At 44.3% G+C, this 20457-nt stretch overlaps 1 protein-coding gene across 2 annotated transcripts in view; it reads left to right on the forward strand.

Annotated features, from left to right (window-relative positions):
• The first annotated feature begins 8889 nt into the window (after positions 1-8889).
• LOC146990932 (activin receptor type-2A) overlaps positions 8890-20457 on the forward strand; it is a 40523-nt gene continuing 28955 nt past the window's right edge. For both annotated transcript variants that reach the window (XM_085801601.1, XM_085801608.1), the window contains exon 1: positions 8890-9894. In XM_085801601.1, coding sequence (XP_085657727.1) covers positions 9768-9894 — 127 coding nt within the window. In that variant the 5' untranslated portion in view covers positions 8890-9767. The remainder of the gene's footprint in view (positions 9895-20457) is intronic.

The raw sequence follows: 20457 nt of genomic DNA on the forward strand, positions 1-20457 counted from the left end.
GGCCATGTTCCTGCCTGTGTTTAACTCCCACACGGGGTCCCAGTGCATTGTGGGTGTGGGGGTGGCAGAGCGCTAGCCATCTGCTGCAGGAGAACAGCAGCGTTTCATCCAGGGAGAGGGAGAGGGAGGCAGACAACGGAGGGAGACAAAAAAAAGAAGAGAGACGGAGAAAGATTTCGTGGCGTCAGTGTCAGGAAGAGGGAAAAAAACTCTGCAGACTTTATTTAGAAAAGAGTTTTTTTTGCTCATGAGAAAATTAGAATCACAAGTGCAACTTTGATGCAGACAATGACTGGGCTCTGCAGCGGTTCAACCTTCTGTCTGCGAGGCCTTGTCAGGGTAAAGAGACAAAACCTCGGCCCTCGTCTTCATTCCTGCAAAAGACAAACGAGGATTTTTCTTCTGGTCTTCTTTTGCTTTGTGAATATCTGGCTGCGACTGTCATGTGTAGGTTGTTTGTGACAGATTCCTGCACAAGCGAAGCATTTCAATGAGACCACTGCGTTGGCACTCTGCAGCTCCTGACGCACTGGGCTCCGGTATGAAAACACAGGGTCGGCGTCTGGCGACAAAGTCGACACTGTCATCACTTTTGCCACAAAGCAAAACCGGCGGCGTCATATCTGGCAGCTCTGGGCGCTGCCCGGCCTGTCAAAGGCCGCTGTGATCACTTTACAGTCTTGTTAAATTCTTTCTGTCCCCCAACTGTTTTTTTTTTGTTTTTTTAAACAAAGCAACACTTTACTTTCAGTCTGGACATATTTGCCCACTCTGACCTCCCAAAAACATAAAAAATCAAGCTCTCTCACTCTCTTTCTCCCTCTGACTGAATTTCTGATAAGACAGGTTGGGTTTTAAAAGCTGTCCTCAGGCCAGGCATTAGCCTCAGCCTCAACTCTGTTGAGTATTTGCTGGCATTTGTTTCTGTCTTATGTAAAAGCTACTACATTGTGGCCAACATTTGCATTATCCAACAGCAATGAATCTTGGATGGATTCCTCTATTTTTTCTTCTTCTTGTGGACTCGTTTCATGTTTTTCTAATGGACTGTTTTTCAGTGTATAGAAAGATTAGCCAACAGAATGCACGGTCGGTAAACCAGAGGATATAAAGGCAGGTTTATGTCAGACACAAGGCGATGCAAAGTCCTTTACATTGAAATGCATTTAGAATAAAGAATTTAAAAGAATTTAAAAGGTGGTAAAACAAAGAGAAGACAGGAAAGTCAGAAGAGTAAAGGAGAAGGACGGAGAGAGAGACACAGAGACAGACAGGGCCTTGGCAGAGCCTTGTACAGCTGTTGAGTGCTGTCACAGTGTTCAGGAAGGCCAGAACTATTATCTGTGACCACACACACACACACACACACACACACAGTGGGGATTAAGCCAGCGACAACACTTTGAATAGGTCTCCACAGAGTCTGATTGGACACAAACAGGAGGCAGTAATTCATCCCCTTTTAGTCGTGTAAACATGTGTTCACTGAGATTCTCATGACAAGTGGATGTAAAGTCCTGGCTGATGAATTACTTTCTGTAACACAACAGCTACACACACACACACACACACACACACACACACACAAACACACACACACACACACAGCGAGTGCTTGTGGAGAGACCACTTGTGTGCTGTTTACAGTACCGCACTAACATCAAGTGTGCTGGTAAATACCAGTATCAACATGAAGCAGCTTTACTGGTGGGAGTTTAAACTTGCTGGTCTGGGTTCAGTTCTCACACATGTTTACATGATGACAGACCCAGATAAAAGCATCATTAGATCATCACTTATAATATCTTATGATAGTGCCAGTGTGGGTTTCCTCCTTCCGTCTCTCATCGGGGCCTAAAACAATGCCAAATCACGCTGCGTTGAACTTGCTGACCCCTGAGAGGAAACCTTACACGACGCCGTCTATAACCGTGGCAACGTCACGCTGCATCGTCCAGGTTTAGAAAACGCTGCGGTGGCCCCCCTGGGAACAGAAATAAGCCTCATCAGAGGGGTTTTGCAGGGTGGGGTCACAGATCGATGATGTCACGATGTTTCCAGCCCGACCTCGTGTGACCTCGCAGACCAGCACATACGACAGAAATTAAAACTGAATTCAGCGGTGCAAATATTCCGTTTTTTTCTTGTAATACCGTTGAAAAAAGTAGTGGATTTTACAACCGTCCTTTCATCGTTTGCTGTAGAAAATGTGCAAAATAAATGAATAAGTAGAAATGAAGTGAAAATAAGGAGTCATTTCCACTCTCCCAACCATACACCGAAGCTGAAAAAAAAAGTTTTCATTGCTCACATATAATCTTAGCAGCTAGAAAAGATGGAGCTTTACCAACTGGATTCTTTGCAATCAATAAAAAAACAAGAATAATCTAACGCCAGCAGCTATCAATAGTCAAGTTAGTTCATGTTCTTAACCATATTTTGTCCAATTCAACTTCACCTTGGCTTCTTTTGTCTCCTGCTTTAATGTAGTTAAGCCGAACACACCTGACTGTGAGTAAAGGTAACACTGAACTCCAGGCCCCTCATTAAGCACCATAAAGGGATTACTGCACCACTGCAGGCAGGGATTACCTCTACATTTACAATTTCATCATCAAGAAAGAAAATACATAGATTTATGCATTAATTATGCAGAAGTCTGTGAGTTGTTAACTTCTGATTGTAAAGAAAGATTGTGGACCTGCTGGTTGTTTTGGAACTGTGCCTTTGTGCATGCACGTCTGCTGCACAGTTGCCCTCCTGAACGTTGGCAACAACTTGTCTATAAAGGTTTTCGGGTATTGAGTTACATTCCCCAAATATCACGGTCTCATTGTGCAATTGCATAAGAGTCACGTCATGCTCGGAGCATGGGCCTCCTCAGCTTTAGCGTGGTGTTATTTTCAAACTAGCCTGGTCATGCCAACGCCGTACTTTTTGGCTCGCTGCATATTAAATTTAGAGCTGTCAGCGCCCGTGTCACCCGCCAAATCCCTGCAGAGAGGAAAAATAAAGAGCAGAACAAGTCATATTTCAGTTCAAGAGCGCTTCGGCCACTTGGTGACTGATGCTAAACTCAACCTAAAGTCCATTTTCTGCACGGTTGACCAGGGTTCAGAGGATCGGTAGGATTAAAAATGACGGTCTGAGAGGAAATTCTGTGAGCAAACAAGTGTTTAGTGGCAGACACAAAAAGATGTACAGTATTCATCCAACAGCTTGGCAAAGGTCAAGATTTGCATACGGGAAATGCAGCAGCGGCAGGCCTTGATACGAGCACATACCACGCTGAACAGAATTAATGAAAAGCGCTCCGTAAGTTCGTCCTTCGCTCGGTTTTTTCATACCATACAATGTTCAGCTCTCTCCTCGTGCGTCATCGTCTGCTCCGTGGTCGCTGGGTTCAATCTGACCATACAGGAGAGAAATATTCACACAATACAGGAAGCACTGTTTATTTGACCTTTAGTCAAGGTTGCATGCTCATTTCTCAGCGCCCACATGCCTCGCTGGTATTCAGACGGTAAAATAGCTCCTCTCCACCTTGTTGCAGCCATGTTCTTGTTCATTGAGTGAACTCATCAACCTTTTCGAAGGCACAAGGAACTCATTTCCCTCTCGATGCTTTGGAGGCTGCGGCCGCTGACAGCTCCTGCATGACACGGTGTAAAAACAGTAGCTGTAACAGATGACGGCAGGCACGCTGGGGATTAGGAAGTCAGTGATACCTGTCTCTATGACATAAGTGTGAACTGTCGTGCAAGGATTGATGATGCTCTTGTAAATTTAGTGTGTTCTCTTCCCCTCTCCTCTGTGTGACCTTAAACCGCCCCCAAAAAACCCTTTTTCTCCTCAGCTTCCTCTGTGCAGCCTTGGAGATACGCGGTTTTCACGCAGCAGCTACAGTACAGAGATGAAGGCTCATTTTTAACTCGCTAATGCCTCCTCTTCTGTGGGTTTTCGCCGTACGGTACGGGGTTCGTGCGAGGACAAGGAAGGCAGCTGGGTGCCAGATGAGAACGGTAATTAGGCCGGTATCCACCGGGCTTTGGTTACAGGTGCAGATCTGCCTGCAGGGACGAACAAAGCTGTCAATGGAAAAGATCATTCATGCTGAAACAACAGAAAGGAGGGAGGGGGGAGGCTGGCCAGCTCCTGCTACATGGAGCCAGAGCCAAGACAAGATAAATCGCTTTGAGTGGCATCGCGACAAGCCGAAAGCAGGCGTATAAATCATTTTCCTGGGCGCTTTAAGAGCAAAAGTAGAGGCTTTGATTCGAGCAGGAGCCCTCTGCTTAGATAGAGTCGAAGTAGCCGGCACGCTGCCCAACCACTGAACTACCTGCTGATAGTATTGTTTTTAATCACAAGTGCTGGGGGCTTCTCGTGTGACTGAGTGGAGCACAGTGCGGTGAAGCTGGAGAATCTCAAAAATATGATTTAAAAGAGTCTCGGGCCCACAAGGAGGCCGCTGGTTTGATATTGGACTCCTGCCTGGTGAAACACACACTGTAGGACTTCACTGTCTCTCTAATGTGACTTTGATTCTATTTTTTGCTTCTGTGCTCGGCTGCATGTTCTCTCCGCAGTGTTTATGTTTGCAAAACAGCCTCTTAATCTCAGCGGATGAGTTCGTTTAGCACTCCTATAACAAAAAACTGGAGTTAATTTAAAGCTTTTGGCGAGTTTAGCGCATGATTTCGGGTTATTAGTGGAGGAAATAGAGCATCACGCTGTACGGCCAAATGCGTGTTCCTCTCCTGGTCCAGGCCTCCTTCGTTCCAGAGGAGGTTAATCTTCATGGAAGGATATTTTAGACAATAGTGTTCTTCCAACTTTGTGTCAACAGTTTGGACACGGCCCTTTCCTGTTTCAACACGACAATGCCCTCATGCACGAGAACCAGGTCGGCACAGACCAGCTCCTCCCAGCGCTCCGTCGAAGACCTTGACTCATCTGACCTCAACATCCATCCAAACACTTTTAGGACAAACTGAAACACCGCCAGGTCTCGTCACCCAGGTCCATGTTCAACAAACACTTGTGGTGGGTATATTTTTTGGCCACATTGTGTAATAACAGTAGCAAGATAACACATAAAGTACAGATCTGCACCAGACTTGGTGGAGGACTCAGATCTGGATCATTTAGCCTTTTTTTCTATGAAAATACACTTCTCTGCATCAGTAACAGGGCCGTTGCATAGGGGAGAAAGGTGATGACAATTCTTGGGGCCCCCACAGCCCAGTAGGGGCCACAAAACCCCTTTTGCCTCATCTTTCTATGATTAAATTATAGTTCTGCATATAATCTTGACTAATCTTCATACTAATGCTGCATCAGCATCAAAACAAAGCTAGAAAACATGCTATATTTTTGAAAGAAATAACCCCCATGCCGTATTTTAAAAACAGTTTAGTCCATGCTGGAGCAACAGTAGCCCCCCGCAAACTAATAATGATAATTGGTCATCCGCACTGTCAAGAACATAGAGTAACTGAAAAAAAACAAAAAAAGATAATAAGAGGGGGGCCCACTTCAGTATTCTTTCAGGGGGCCCAGAATTCCTAGCAACGGCCCTGATAATCTGACTTCATAGTGAGTAACGGTGTGGCAGTTTTTCTGAATCATCTGGGAACATTTTTCTCAATACTTCTAAAATGTTTGCACTGTAAGTTGATAGTTATCTTAAGAACTATTTTATAGACGTTCTAAAACTCCTACTTTCACAAAGTGGAAATATAAAAGGAGCATTAACGGCCTGATTTGAGGTTTTTAAATGGGACATTCCATCCTTCCATTCATCACTCATCTTTAAGAGTCCATTTGCCCTTGGTGTTGACCTGCTGCTGTCTTTGTCACATGCACACACACACACTTACCCACACTCCACAAACACACACCTCAGCTATTAAAATTTCGACACGTTCGCTCGCAGCTTTTCGATGTATTTACATCCTTTGTTGCTCTGCAATGCACTCTGCGAGCAACCTGCTTTTTGTTAAAAGCACTTTGTCGATAAATTTGACTTCCCTCGACACTCAATACTGAGTCCATTAAGCCGCAGAGCCATGGGGCTACTCTGTGCGCAAGGGCCACTGGTTCCAGTAAGGTATATCTGCTGAACTCTCATTAGCAAGCATCATACGTAGTTCTGGCACGTGTAATACCATTAGAGGGGATTTGGCATATGATAGTTGAGTAATGGGATTAGCTGGGCGGTAAGTCTCCAGGACCAGAACTGTAGGTCTTCCCCACTCAAGGGAAGACAGATCGACACACAACCTGACCTGCCCTCTCCTCATGAACATAATGCAAAGTCATCCCTGACTGAGTCTGACCTGATTGCTAACTGTGTGTTCCCTATATTTTGAGGAAGATAATTCTGCAGGTTTGCCTCACACGCCTTCCCCTTTAAACTGGTTCATCTTTTTAAAACCAGTGCTGTTCTTAATTGTATTGGTCTTTCTTTTATATTCTGTGTTAAAAACAACTGTTTCATGTATGACAGAGATATTTTCCACTGACCTTCCCCTTACTGACTTTGGTGAGCCCACGACTTCTCCCACACCTACAGGTTGACATTTGAGGATGGATTGCCATGAAATGCTGTGCTGACATTCGTGAGCTGCAATAAGTTTCATGACACCCTGACATTGGATCAAGTCGAAAATCCAATTTATACAACATTAAATTAACCAGGTGAAACTGGTTTAGGATGGCAGATGTTGGCATCGTCACTGCGAGCTGAGTCAAGGCTTAAAGCCTTCCTGTGCTCATTGCTCTGCACGTCATTTTAATTCTTTCATATGTAATTTTGCATGCATTTGGCATGTATATACACAGTGAGGTGGAATTAAAATACAAATCCTGTCATTACAACACCAAGGCCTCCGTGCAAAGTGCCTCGAGTCATATACATTCACTTTAATACACATGCAATTCTGTGGAACAACCTTTGATTAAATGTTAACTTGTCAAAAACAAGACATTTATAGATTGAAGTGACAGGCTGAAATGAGGTAAAACAAGGTCATGGATTACAGTTTCATTAATAGTGTGGATGTTTATTTCTCTGTTTTGTTTGTGCCACACATTCAGTGTCTCTTTCACATGCCCAATAAAATATTTAGGATGCTCATTAAGAACAAATGTGTGACTGATCGCTGTTAAAACCCTTCTTTTGTATTTTTTAATTAACATTTAAAGATATAATAAAGATATGTTGTTGTTTTTTTAACACAGATGCTAAGCTGTGATAATGGATGTACATTTCCCAGAACACAGCCTGCAGGTAAAGTATAAGGTGCCCGTGCAGTTGCTGGTAAAATGAGAGTTCATGCAGGGTTCACCCTAAATTCCTGGAATTTGATTAATTAACTACTAATTGTGACGCAAGACAAAGGATCCTGACAATGGTGTGTAATCTAATTATGCAGTGATTTGTTGAACATAACTATGCGTACAGTGTCCTGGTGATCAGAGGACAAGCGGTCGTGGTTCTAATGTTGTTCAGTGAATAATCTGTGAAATGAAAAACATCCCACACGTTTCCAGGACAGAGCGGAGACTAGAGAGGGCTCTGCTCAGTCTTTCTGGAGAGACAGTTCATTTGAGATGAAAGTTCAGCATTGTTGCCAGGGGAATAACATGTACAGGAACTGAACTCCTCACCTGCCCTGGAGCACTCGCCATTAAAGCTACGTACAGGACTGTGTGTGTCTTACTCAAGATGAACGCCAACACTCCAATATAGAACAGGTGACTCAGCTTCCAAGCTTGGCAGAGAAATCCCTTGAGACCTTTGACCTCCTAATCGTTTAGCAGCGCTTATGGTTGGAGATCTGCTCCAGGCTATTAGAGAGATTAGTGTCACACAGATTTGGGAATGGGCCAAGCCTATATCTGTACTTCATGGTATTCGCAGCATTTATTACTGAGCACTCAACCCATGTTGAAATTTGATATGTAGCCGTATAGTAGCACATGCCACAGCGTGAGGCTATATGTTGACCTACATGGAGTGGTGGGCTGCATGTTATGAACACATTGTACATTTAAAATAAGATGCCCTGCGGTTTCAGCCTTGTGAAACATCACTAGGCTATAACTGATAGATTTCCTGTATAATATTTGTTGTGAATGGGGCACATATCCATTATAATATGCACACAAGCAGGTTGTAACCTACAGTAGTACCTGCAAATACTTGTGAGAACAGTGCACAGTGAACATTTTTTGGTTATTTGTTATTTTGAAACGGTAACTGCCGCCCCTCTTTCTGGCAAGGGCACACGCTGGGGTGCAAAACGAGCACTTCTCCCTAACAAAAACAATCCCTAGCTCGTGAAGCAGTGCCTGGTTGGCCCGAGTGAGCCACATCAGTGAAGGAAGTTGAACAACTCTGCCTTCAAAATAAGAGTACGCCAAAAAAAAAAAGGGATATAGACAAGCCACACATCACATCAACAATAGTATGGGAAATAGCAGTCACAAAATACAACATTATGAAGCAAATTCTGCCAATGCTGCGTGTTTTATCCCTGTGATAAGGCTAAAACGTTGATTTAATTTCAGCAAATTATAAACCTGTAAACTCTGTCAAAGTGAGATATCAGTTTCACCATGTGAGGATCCCAAGATGTTATCCTTAAATAAAATATTTAAAAAAAATAGTGAAGCTGGACATCATTGGTTATTTTATACTCGCGGGAAATATAAATGTTTTATTGTTTGTTTATTTATTCAAATGGTCTAAAACATTTCTGATATTTGCCTAAACTTCCGTTTTGCCATCCCAAGTTCAAGTACAACATTTTATTTTGAAACACAACACCGGAAGCGCCGTGTGTTCGCTTGTGTGGCTTGACCACGGGTCACGGTGACGCCATCTTGAAATTGTCCCGACCAGAGAAGGCGAGGAGGAGAGACGGACTTGGGAAAACCACAGCTCGTCCTTAACTCGATAGCTGCGTCAGCCACACGGATTAACAGCAGCTTTATCGCTTATTTACTATCATACAAAAGAGTTTCCGCTTGTTCCTTCGGTCCTTTTCGACGCGGTTTCGAGGCGGTTCGTCCCACTTCGGAGAGAGGGCAAAGCCGTACGGAGAGGAGCCTCGTAGTCGCTTGTTTCCCTGCTGGAGCGGACGGACGGGGCTCTGGTTGTGGCCGGGCAGCGCCGCCGTTACTGTCGGGACCAAACCTCGGACTCGAACACAGGAATACAACGACAACAACAAACGGTTACACCCGTATTATTCCACAACGGGGAGCGTGGGAAATGCTGATTTTAACGACGTTGTGACGTTTTTTTTCCAGCTATGCGACGGAGCTCACCGAGGAGAAGTTTGATTGGAGAGCGAAGTGCGCTTGATTTCCAGTCCGATGGATGTTAGCCCTGTCCGGCTGTGGCTCGGCTCTGCGCTCCGCTGCTCTGGTAAAAATAACCGGTTCAAACCCAACAACAACAGGCACAGGTGAACACGTCTGTTCAGAACAATGCTGCAGACCTTACAAGTCCATGACAGCCCCGGCTTGAATGCCAACAAGTCCACCTCCATTGCTTGTCTGTAAACCTGGAAATCCCACCAACCATCCCCTCCTCCTCTTCATCATCCTCCTCGTCTTCCTCACCTCTTTTTTGGACTAGTAAGCCTTGCATTACCTGGGATATTTTGGATTTTTTTTTATTTTTTAAAGATGTCATTTTTGCAGAGACAGTGCTCCTCGGAGCTGCAAGACATTTAATTTGACTCAGTCGTTTTATGATATTTTTGGGGGGTTTTCTTGGGGTTTTGTATTCTCTTTCTAGTCAGAGGATCCGATTCGGATGGAAAATGGGAGACGCCACCAAACTGGCCTTCGCCGTTTTCCTCATCTCCTGCTCTTCAGGTGGGTGTGGAGGGCTTGTGTGCATGTCTTACTGTCAAAGCTGTGTGTTGAATCCAGTGCGGTGCTTGTTGTTGCCTCTGCAGAATGCAAGAGGGGGGGAATAGCTTGTTGTTATTTGTGGAGAATCATGCAGTGTGGAGTAAGTGCAACGCAATCCTGCGAGGGAGGGGGTTACTGGTGCCCTTTCTTTGCATCCTCCATCCTCCATGTGTAGGGTGTGCATTCATTGTGCATGTTGCAGATGTCAGTAGTGAGTCCAAGAAGGGGCCTGGGGACCTCAAGGGCCCCTCCAGGAGCTCCTATCAGCACAATGAGTGTGTTGTTTTTATTAATTTATCTTAGAGAATGGAAGGAATGCTATAGATTCACAGGAGGATGGGTGCTGTGCCTCCACCCCCAACTTGCAGAGCGTGCAGTTATGTAATTGTTAATTGCCAAGTCAAATCTAACATCAGATGGGGTTGATATGAAGTGCACTGTGTCAATAAACTGTGGTTAATGTCTAATAAACTCCAGCCCAGGGAAAGCACCACAGGACTTTGGATTTAGAGAAAAAAATCTCAAAAGTCCCCCCCTCCTTTTTTTTTTTTTCCTTTTTCTTTTTTATAAAGCTTTTATTTACAGTCACATCATTGTTGCTGGAAATGTAGCTTGTTGATAAGAGAGAACATTGGCTCAAAAGGTCACGGCAAGTTTGAAAAGAGGATTAACCCTCTTTTCAGCACATTCACGCAGCATTATAACATTGCTATGGTAAAAATCTAATCACAGCGAAGCAATCGTCAGCCCCGGAGTTGATGAACAACATCCATTATACGTCCTCCTCTCCCAAGGATGGATGCATAATGAATGTCAGTGGGGCCACCGAGGTGGGAATAAGGAGAAAAGGGTCAACACATGAGTGCTGTTTCCTCCTGTACAGCATATTAGTGATAGTGTAGTGGGAGGACCTAAAGGGAAATGATATTACTGGGTTATAACATTGAAAAGCTTCTTTTTTTAAATTCTAGACTGCATATTTGGAAAGAGATGCTGTCTTAACACAAGCCTTTAAAAGGAGGGAATCAGTTTGGAGCTTGTTATGTTAAGATTACCGTGTGTTTTGGGTTTAATTAGAGATTGTGAGGGTTGTTTTTTATTATTCTACTTCATGGCAGGCCAATCGGAGGAAACCAAGCCTTCAGTGAACCTGTCCCACCTCGTGTAATAACACATTTCCAACACGTATGACCAGGCAGTTTGTCAACAGGGTCAACGAGGCGTGAACACGGCCGAGTCAGGATACCTGAACTCGTTGTGATGCAGCTCATCACATGACAGAGAGGTGACAAGTAGTAAACCGGAGCTCACGCCCTGAATACCAACACGTCCAGCGCTGCCAACAACAGCAACCTCTCACACACTCAAACAATAGTTTCACTTTTTTTTTTCTCTCTTTTTCTTTTTTGTGTTGTTGTAATCGCTTCATCTGCTGGTTTGACTGTGTTGTGTTGACAGGATGCAGAACGTAGTGAAACCACAGATGAAGATGTGAAGGTTGAAAGAAAACAAGTGTCAGACCTGGGGGCAGAAATTTTCTTTTTTCTCTAAATGTTCAAAACGGTGTCGGCTGTTGTTTGTGTGGTTATTCTAAAATATCCAGTGCACTTCTTTATTTTTATTTTATATAAAAGCAATTAACTTAAGAAATGAAAAGGGTGAAATAAAATCTGAAGCCACGGTGGATCGGTCCTTTAGCAGAGCTCTGGGGTGTCTTTGAGCGCTCCGGCAGAAATTAAAAGGCTTCTCAAATAGGGTAATAGTTAGGGTTGGTTAGAGTGTGAGCCAGGTGTTGTCTGTGTTGCACAGCGCAGCAGATGATTATTCCACTTGCTCATTACTGTCTGAAGTGGGGAAATGAATGGTTCCTACTTGAGGACGAATAATAATCCTCTATGAAATCCAAGTTGAAAATGGCACAGCTCAAGGCAACACCGAGTAGAAACCTCTGATAAGGGCACGTTGCTCAGATGAGGCCTGGAAAAAAAAATTAACATTGAGGTTTTTTATTCAAAGGCCTCCTGTCCTGTCTGTATAAAGCACACTAATTTCAACAACAGTTTTTTTCCTTCTGAAATTCTGTTCAAGTTTAATCATGATTTGAGTCGATGCACATTTCATCAGACAGGAAATGATGAAATTCTACATCGACTTCCCAGTAATGAGCTTGAGCTTTTTCCAGCATTTGGAAACTGCTGCATGTTCACGTTCCAAGTCATAAATGAATCAAAAATTGATTGTTTAATTATTATTTCTAACGAAAAGACCTACATAGTTCCTGTCATTTATAAATAGATTGAAAGTCTTGATTGCATAGAATTAGATTTGACATTTTAGAAACCACACAGATAACGTTTTGAACTATGTTAGTTGCACCCATATAGTCATGGATTTTTGTAGTTTTAGCATTATTATTAGCATGCTATATGCAGTATACAAGGTCAAAGAATTCAGATTATATGGATATTCAGAAGCGGCCTCCAAAACAAATATAACACAGCTTTGATTATTGATTTTGATAAGAGGAGGTGTGTTTATATTCAGAAAAAAGATGCATAACTCTGACGTGACAGGTTTAACGTTGGGTCAAGGTTGTCCGCCGCAGCCTGGATGTGACAGGATGGTGAATGGGCTTGTCGTGTTGGAGTTTGAACTCCCTCCCTGCACCCAACTGGAAAGTGACATTTAACTTTCCAAGGACCTGATAATGTGACGCTGCGGTCATCTGTTTTGAAAAGGTGACCTCTGCCTTAGATCCCACGTGAGCTTCAGCTGCAAATTGGTAAATATTTACCCCGCGGCGCGTCGAGATCCCGTTCATAGGCGATCAGAAAAAAGCCCGACGTGTGGCGGGTATTTTTGTATCGCCTGCATCTCTGTCAGAAACTGTGAAGATGTGTTGACACATGCACTAAATGATAACCCAAATGATCAATTATATCCGCTCTAACCCAGTTATGCATGTTCACGGCACGCAAGTAGCTGCTGTGTTTCTCATAGCGTTGATAACGGCAGTGTTTCCCGTGTCATATGACCATTTGACCTTATGACCGGCTCATTTTCTCTAATGAGTTAATGAGCAGAAATGGGGATGAGTTGAAACAACAAGACTCTGTTCTGTTTCTCCTCGTCCTCTGACATGATGTGAATGCAAGTCCAGTAATTAGTCGTGTTTGACAGGTAGTTTCAGGAAAATGGCTGTTGGCTGTAGATTTCTGTGCACTTCCACCACAGATAGATAGATAAATAGCTAGATCGGGTCTCGTGCTTTGCCTTCACATTGGCCTCCTGTTTTGTACACTGCAGCAGTTTCACACAGACATTGATTCTCTTGCATGCCAGTGTAAGGTTACATCAATATGGCGAGGATGAAGCGGCTCTGGGTTGTTGTGTTTTTTTTGTGTCTTTTTTTTTTTTTAAACCCTCAGCAGCAGCAGCAGATCTGATGATTCAGTTTCAGCTCTGCTACACATCAAACTCTACTTGAAAGTTGATCATCAGTCTGAGGCATCTGCGTTCCGTCTCGCTGAACTGGGGGAAACGTCACATTTACCAGTTTGGGTTAATTCGCCTGCCTCCACGTCAAACCTTCCGCTGTCATCGAGGGTGATCGAGTGCTTTTTAGCAACGAGCTAGATCTCTGCGTTTTGCAGCTGACCGTGACCTTTGACCTTCCTGGAGAGGATTTAAAGAGATAAGAGACTTTTTTTTCCCTCCAGCTTGCAATTAATTATCTGATTATAGAGCTCTGCTTTGGACGGCCCCTCACCTCAAAACATTAAATATCCTATTGATGTTAAAATCTGAAGTTAAAGATATTAACAGGCTACTTATTATTTGTGGAATATTACCAGTCTTTTTGGGACCATTTAAGATAAATACTCAGGTTAAACATACAAATCCATAAAGTTTATTTGAACTATTACTATATATGCATGTTTGGTAATTAGTATCTATATTTAAACACTTTGCACGGTGACTAAACCACTCTGACTTTCCATCCTGCACCTTCTGCTGCAGTGTTTTGGGTGAAACCTGGAGCAGTCAGAGGACGCCTACCAGCTCTGTCCCATTTTTCCTCCCCTATCTATTTCTAATATGTTCTCTTGCATTATGCATTAGGCTCCAAAAGCACAGGTGTATTTGTTAAGGCCAGATGTAGCCTCGATTTCCCATCGGGCCCAACTAGCCAGACTCGCCTCCTACCAGGGCTGTGGATCATTCCGTGCCTCAACATTATAAAAACAAAGCGCTGCACCAGTTGGTTCGTTGTCGCGGGGGGGAAAAGCGGCGACCAATGACAGCGCAGCGTCGTGTCCAGCTGGGGGAAATGGTGACTTTCCACCGGTCACAGCGCTGGTTAAATTTAGACCAGGGCCAGGTGTGTTGTGTCCTGCACAAACTGTAAACAACACAGTGTTTTTCTTTTGTTTGTGTGTGTGTTGGAAGTGGTTGTATTAGTTGTTCATGCGTAGTTTTGGTGTTGACTTTGAGGAAACGGCACTTTGAATGAGTTAAAGTAGTGTCGTGGGTGGAAGCCAGCGATTATTGTCAAAAAAACAAAAGGACTTTGGAGCGTACCATCAACCACAACAACGACCAAAAGCTTTCTCGCTCAGAAGGAAATTGCCAACGTAATAATGCTGATTATTCTCCACAGCCGCTGATCAGACTAAACAGCAGAGCCGAAGTGCAGGTGACCTTCTGAAAGATGATTTGCTCAGCTCAGCTTGTTGACATGTTAGCTAAGTTTCTCTGGTTACTGAGTTACACTGGAAATAAATCAATTTCTAGTGATCTGGTGCGGAAGGATTGACGTGTGACAGTGATGTTTTTAAGAGGTTTCAGAACCCTGAGGCTCCTTCAGAACACACTCACCACATAAATGACTGTCTAAACTTTCACTACAATTATGAATCATCAAAACAGCATTATTGCTATTGAGGGGATTTTCTTCAGTTGCGGTGATTTGTTTCAACCTGCTCCCTCAGTATTACAACACAGGACAGTACACTGAGGTTGAGTAATTAAAAGAAAATCATTTGAAGGACAGTTTATGTAGTTTTTTTTAATTTCGAGGCTGACAGCATCTGACGCGGTAAGTCTTTAGATGCTGCAAACAAGTCAAAGCAAATGCGAAGGATTATTTGCAAATGCTGTAAGGCTGCGAGTCTTTTTATAACAGCGGCGTAGAAGCAGTGAAGGGACGAAAATAACGTGCATGTTTAATTCAGCTTTCCCCCCTCAGAGGAAGCAGAGGTGTAGGCTTGGATGCCAGCTGAGGAAGACGCTTGAGTTGTCGCCGGCTACGACAGCCATCCTGATTATTCTGCTTGATACTGTAATTGCTGTTATTAATCAACAGCATCGTCAGACTTGAGAGAATGGCTCTTGTGATCTTCTCACCTTGTTTATTGTGGATCCAGTGAGCGTAAATGAAATGAAACGATATTTAAAGAACATGTGCTTTATTGAAACCAGATACTTGCCTCCTGTAATCAGTCTTCTCACTTCACTTGATTAATTCCGTAGCCGTAGCGGACAGGTAGGTCGTCACCGCAGGAGGTCGCCGGGTCCATCCGGAAAACGTAAAGGTCACATGTTGGACATCGGCTACATGTATTGTTCCTGTCAGCGAGTCCTTGAGCCAAGACCCTGCCTGCTCAGCTGGCTGTAAATCGTGGCGGAGAAGACTAGAGTATCAGCTAAAAGCCTAAAATGTAAATTGCGGACTGTGCGTACCTCCGTAATGGGAAGTCGATGAATTGCCCCAGCGATCATTACTGACCAGATTAAAACAAACGATAGGGAAGACGATGGCTTAAAAGAAACATCACCTTTGAAACAGACGAACTTGAGACTTCAGAGTTGTGGGAGTGATATGAAAAATAACTTTTTCATATGCACAGGACTATTTTATCTTCGTGTAGGCCTCTTGATGTGTCGGTTCTCCAGAGAACAGGCCAGAATGGGTCTTTACTGTAATTAATGCATCCTGCAGATGTTGCTTTATGTGCTGGGGAGAGTTTCAGTCTAGACAGACTGGCTGCTCAGACGGAGAGGCCCTGCTTTGATCCTTGATTAAAAACTGTGAGCTGTACATTCATCATGCTCTTGTTTCAGCCTCTCTCGAGGGTCCTCGCCTGCTTTACACTCTCTCCTTCCTCCTCCTCCTCCTCTTCTTCTTCATCTTCAACCCGAGCCAAGATTCCTCCCTGTCATGAAGGTCACTGTGACCTCTTATCACCGAAACCACTAAAGGGTAATGGTGTCTCGGGGACTCGGCGGGGCCCGGGCCCAGCGCTGTCCGCTCGTGATATTGTGGGGTTTGTCACGGTGACGTTATTGTTGTTGTCATTTTGCGACGCTATCTAATAAACCGCAAATGCCATTTTGGATGAATGGAGTAGCATCATGTGGACTACAGGAACGTCGACAAATCTATGAGCTGGCATTCATTCTGCTACTTTTACAGAAATACAATCATTATGATGATTATAATAATGGCAACAATGCTGCCACTTTTCTTGGGACACTTGTAGAACCGGCCTCTGTGACGTGGAGAGAGGGTCTGCACAACCTTTACAGTAAACTCTGAATGCTTGATGACCCCCGCCCCCCCCTCCCACTGAGCTGTACTTACAGTTTTGAAATCTCAGCTGTGGCCGGTAATCACTGAGTCATCATCCCTGGTATTGATAAACAAAACTATAAACTGGGCAGACATTATGGTTATTCTCTGCATCGGCGGGAGTCAAATTCCTCAGCTTACAGCACCCGTAATATAATCCCAATTAAAAATACACAAGTGTTGGTGCTTTATTTTGGCTGCGATGCCTTGTGACCGGTGCGTGTCATTAGTTTACACTAAATATAAAGATGAGACAGGAGTCAGCGAGGTCGTCGGGGCGGCTGGACGGATGAAAGGGGAGGATTTATTGACTCCCGGCATTTATTGGTTTGTCTTGCACAAATGCGAAAGCCGGCGAGCGCAAACAGTGGACGTAATTGAACATATCTTGGGTCGGGTGCATCACTTGCACACCAGCAGCAGCAGCAGCAGCAGCAGCAGCCTGGTAGCCAGTGAGGCCTAACCTTGACCACGGTGTATTTACGTGCACTGGGATTTTCTCTCCTCTTTTGGTGCACAGACACAATATCAGATTTTGATTACCTCGACAGGCGTGGTATTTGCGATATGAGTTGCAACGGCACATTTGGGCGTCTGCATTACCTGGCGATGGGGCGCGCTGGAAGCACATTCATAGCTTTACAGCAGTGGATTATGGAAAATCTCTCCCACTGAACTGCACTGGACTCTCAAAGGACCAATCTCCTCATATATATAATGGCTCGTCTGCCAGTCTCCCTCGCTCTTTCTCTCCCTCTCTCCGTCTTCCTCCCTCCGTTCTTCACTCATTGATTGCTTGTTTTATAAAAATGAATTGAACTGCCCATGCTGCAGGCTTTGTGATATTGCAATATCACTGCAAATTCAATACACAGTTCAGCTTTAAGCCCAAGTGGCACTTAACACACCCTTCAAATAAATCCAAACAATTCAAGCACAGAGGGGATTGAGGGTGGCGGGGTGTGGAGGGGGGGTAAGAAGAGGCAGAGGTAGAGGGGGGGTTTTCCAGATCCTTCTACAGCACCCCGTGAAAGATAGCGAGGCGTTTTAAATTGCTCGTCCTGTAAAGAATGTACGGTATGCAATGGCCGACTTGAGCCCATTGCACACAAGGGACACACACACACACACACACACACTGGGCTACGCTGGTATGTGCTTCTTGTGCAAGCGGTACAGTGTGCGGCGATTCACGGCACCCACCTCCTGACCTGTCCAGCAACTGGCCCCATCAGCGCTAATTGAGGTGGAGACCAATGGGCGTTTGTCGCTCGGGCATACCAGCGAGGATTAAAGGGATTGGATTCAGTTGCTGAGTGCGGTGGTTTTTAATGCCCACCCTCCACCACCACCACCACCGCCGCCCCCCTCCAACCCCTGCTCTCCCCTTCACCCTGTCCCCTCCTCCCGGCCATGGAAAGAGTACAGTCTTTGTGACCGGCTCACCCGGGCCAACCCGACCACCCCTTGCCATGTCACGACACCATCTGACCGAGTACAGACCCAGGTTGCTCTGTGAAATTACAGCAGTGCTTCAAAATAGTGTCTCTCTGTGCAGCCTGGACTCCTACCTCTCTGTTCATTCAGCTGCTGCAGCTGGAAACATGCAGTTGATATAATTACAAGACGGTGGCATATTTTTCTCTGGAAGAAGAGCGAAACCTGTTGTCTCTGGGCTCATCTCCGCTCTTATCTTTCCCCCTGCATCGTTTCTTGTATCATTTTTTAAGATTATTGCCGTCTGATACTTGAAGATGATGAAGCTCTCTCATCACTGAAATACTGATTAAGCACCAAGGCTGACTGCTTAATAAACTTTGCGTAATGGGACTTGGGAATCCATCGCCCAGGCTCTAAAATAGTGTACACACCGAGGTGATAACCTCGCCGTGGGCCAGTGGTCTCTCCTGCTGCCTCTGGTGCCTAATGCCTGTGATAGTCAAACAGCTATAAATGGTGTAAAAAAAATCTTTATCCAAGCCGGCCAGGAGCTGCCCTAAAGGCAAGTGGTGGGCTGCATTTCTAACCGGAGCTGCCCACGTTTTTCCAGCCGGGGAGAAAGGATTGATGGTGGTAGTAGAAAAAGAGAGAGGGAGAGAGCTCGGATGTGGAGAGTTACAGCTACGTTTAGTTCATTTAAGTGATTTGTATGTTTTTTTTTCCTTTAAAAAAAAAAAGTGATCTCCCATGGCTGAGGTTTTCGAACGCTATTTCTGTTTGCCTGCAGGAAAATTACCAAAACACACATGTTGCTTTTACATTTTTTTTGTAAGAGGAATCTTAGTTTTAGTTTTTACTCTTCAAATATTGTTTCATCTTTTCAAGATTGCTTCAGCAATTTCTTCACTTAATTCAGCATTGTTTCGACAATTTAATCAGCTCATTCAGCTTCCAGCTTTCAGTATTCCCCCGTATTTCCTTCAGGAAATGCATTCCTGTTACCTGTTTAACAGAGCAGCTCAAGAAGAAGCCTGAAAAGTCTGTGTGAATATTATTAGTATTATTTTTTTTATTCTAGTGCTGTTGCTCAATCCAGGCCTGACAGCTCACAAAATGTGTCGACTGAACCCAACTTGACCTTGAAGCCACTTCAGATCTTCCTCTCTTCTTCCCTCCCTGTCTCTGTGAAATGCACAGAATCTCTTCTCCTGCACAACGTAACACAGAACCAGTGCAGGTTTTATTTTATTTTATTTTAACACTATATGTAGATGGAAGACGGTTTTTTTTTCTTTTTCTTTTTTTTTCAATGGGTGCAAGGAGGTGTTAACACTACTAGGATTAGAAGTTTTCTACGAAATGCATGCCGTTATTCACACATGCAAAAGCTGTATTTAGTTGTGTCTTGAGTCAGTGATGTGGGGGAGGAGTGTCAAATTGCATCAGCAGCAACAACAAGCATTGCTGACAAGCCAAGAGCCCGGGCTCTGCAGACAGCGCGTTGACCCCTGGCTTCAGCCTAACTTCTTTATTCAACACTATTCAAAAACCATCGCTCACGTTTGTTTTTTTAGCACCGGTCGCACATATTCCCACACAAACCAGCGCCCCCAAACAGCCATACATCACCTCAAATCTATTTCACGTCTGCCCCGGACGCAGATGATAAGTTGATCCTTAGAACAAATTCCATCATAACGAACAATCCCAGCTCCTGGCAGGCGCACAAAAAAGCCTTGATGAATGGGTTGTTTACCTTCTTCGGTGCACGCAGCGCCGAGTGCAGGCTTGGCCCGCCAAAATGCCACTTCATTATGAGGCCACAGAGCCGAGTGTAGCACAGCTTGCCCCTGTGACCAGCCACAGAGAGGAAATTAGATATTAGCTCCCGTATTCCTCAGCAGTCGTCAGGCAAAAACCCGCCTGACGGACAGTTTCTGAGTCTGAAATGTCACATTTAAATGCAATTATTGACTGATAATAAACTCACCTGGGCTCTTTTTTCATCTCCTCTCACTCTTTTCCGCATCTTTGGAGCTGAATGTGTGAATATTTGTGTACTGATCCTCCAGCCATGAAGATATAACTTCCTATGTGCTGGAAAGAAGAAAAAAAAAAAGGGATAAAGCTGAGCACAAAGCTGTTTTGAACACAAGGTTGAATCCTTGCGCTGTGAATACAACAGGTGATGGAGAGGAGCCAAGTTTACATTTATTTATATAAAGCTGACCTGTCTGGCAGATGTTGTTTCTCTTCTTACAGTCAGTGTTGCAGTAAAAAAAAAAAAAACTCAGAGGAACAAAACTGCTCTTGCTTTCCTTCCCTGCCACACAAGCTCAAGGACTCCTAAATTAATCAGACACTTTATCTGTTTCACCAGCCAGCTTTAGTTTTGGAGTAGAGCGAACAAAACCCCCGGGCGTTGGCTGGCTACCTGCCAGGGTGGCTTAGTC

This window comes from Trachurus japonicus, chromosome 2, assembly GCF_045865225.1.
Source record: "Trachurus japonicus isolate A0001 chromosome 2, Traja_1.0".
NCBI lineage: Eukaryota > Metazoa > Chordata > Actinopteri > Carangiformes > Carangidae > Trachurus > Trachurus japonicus.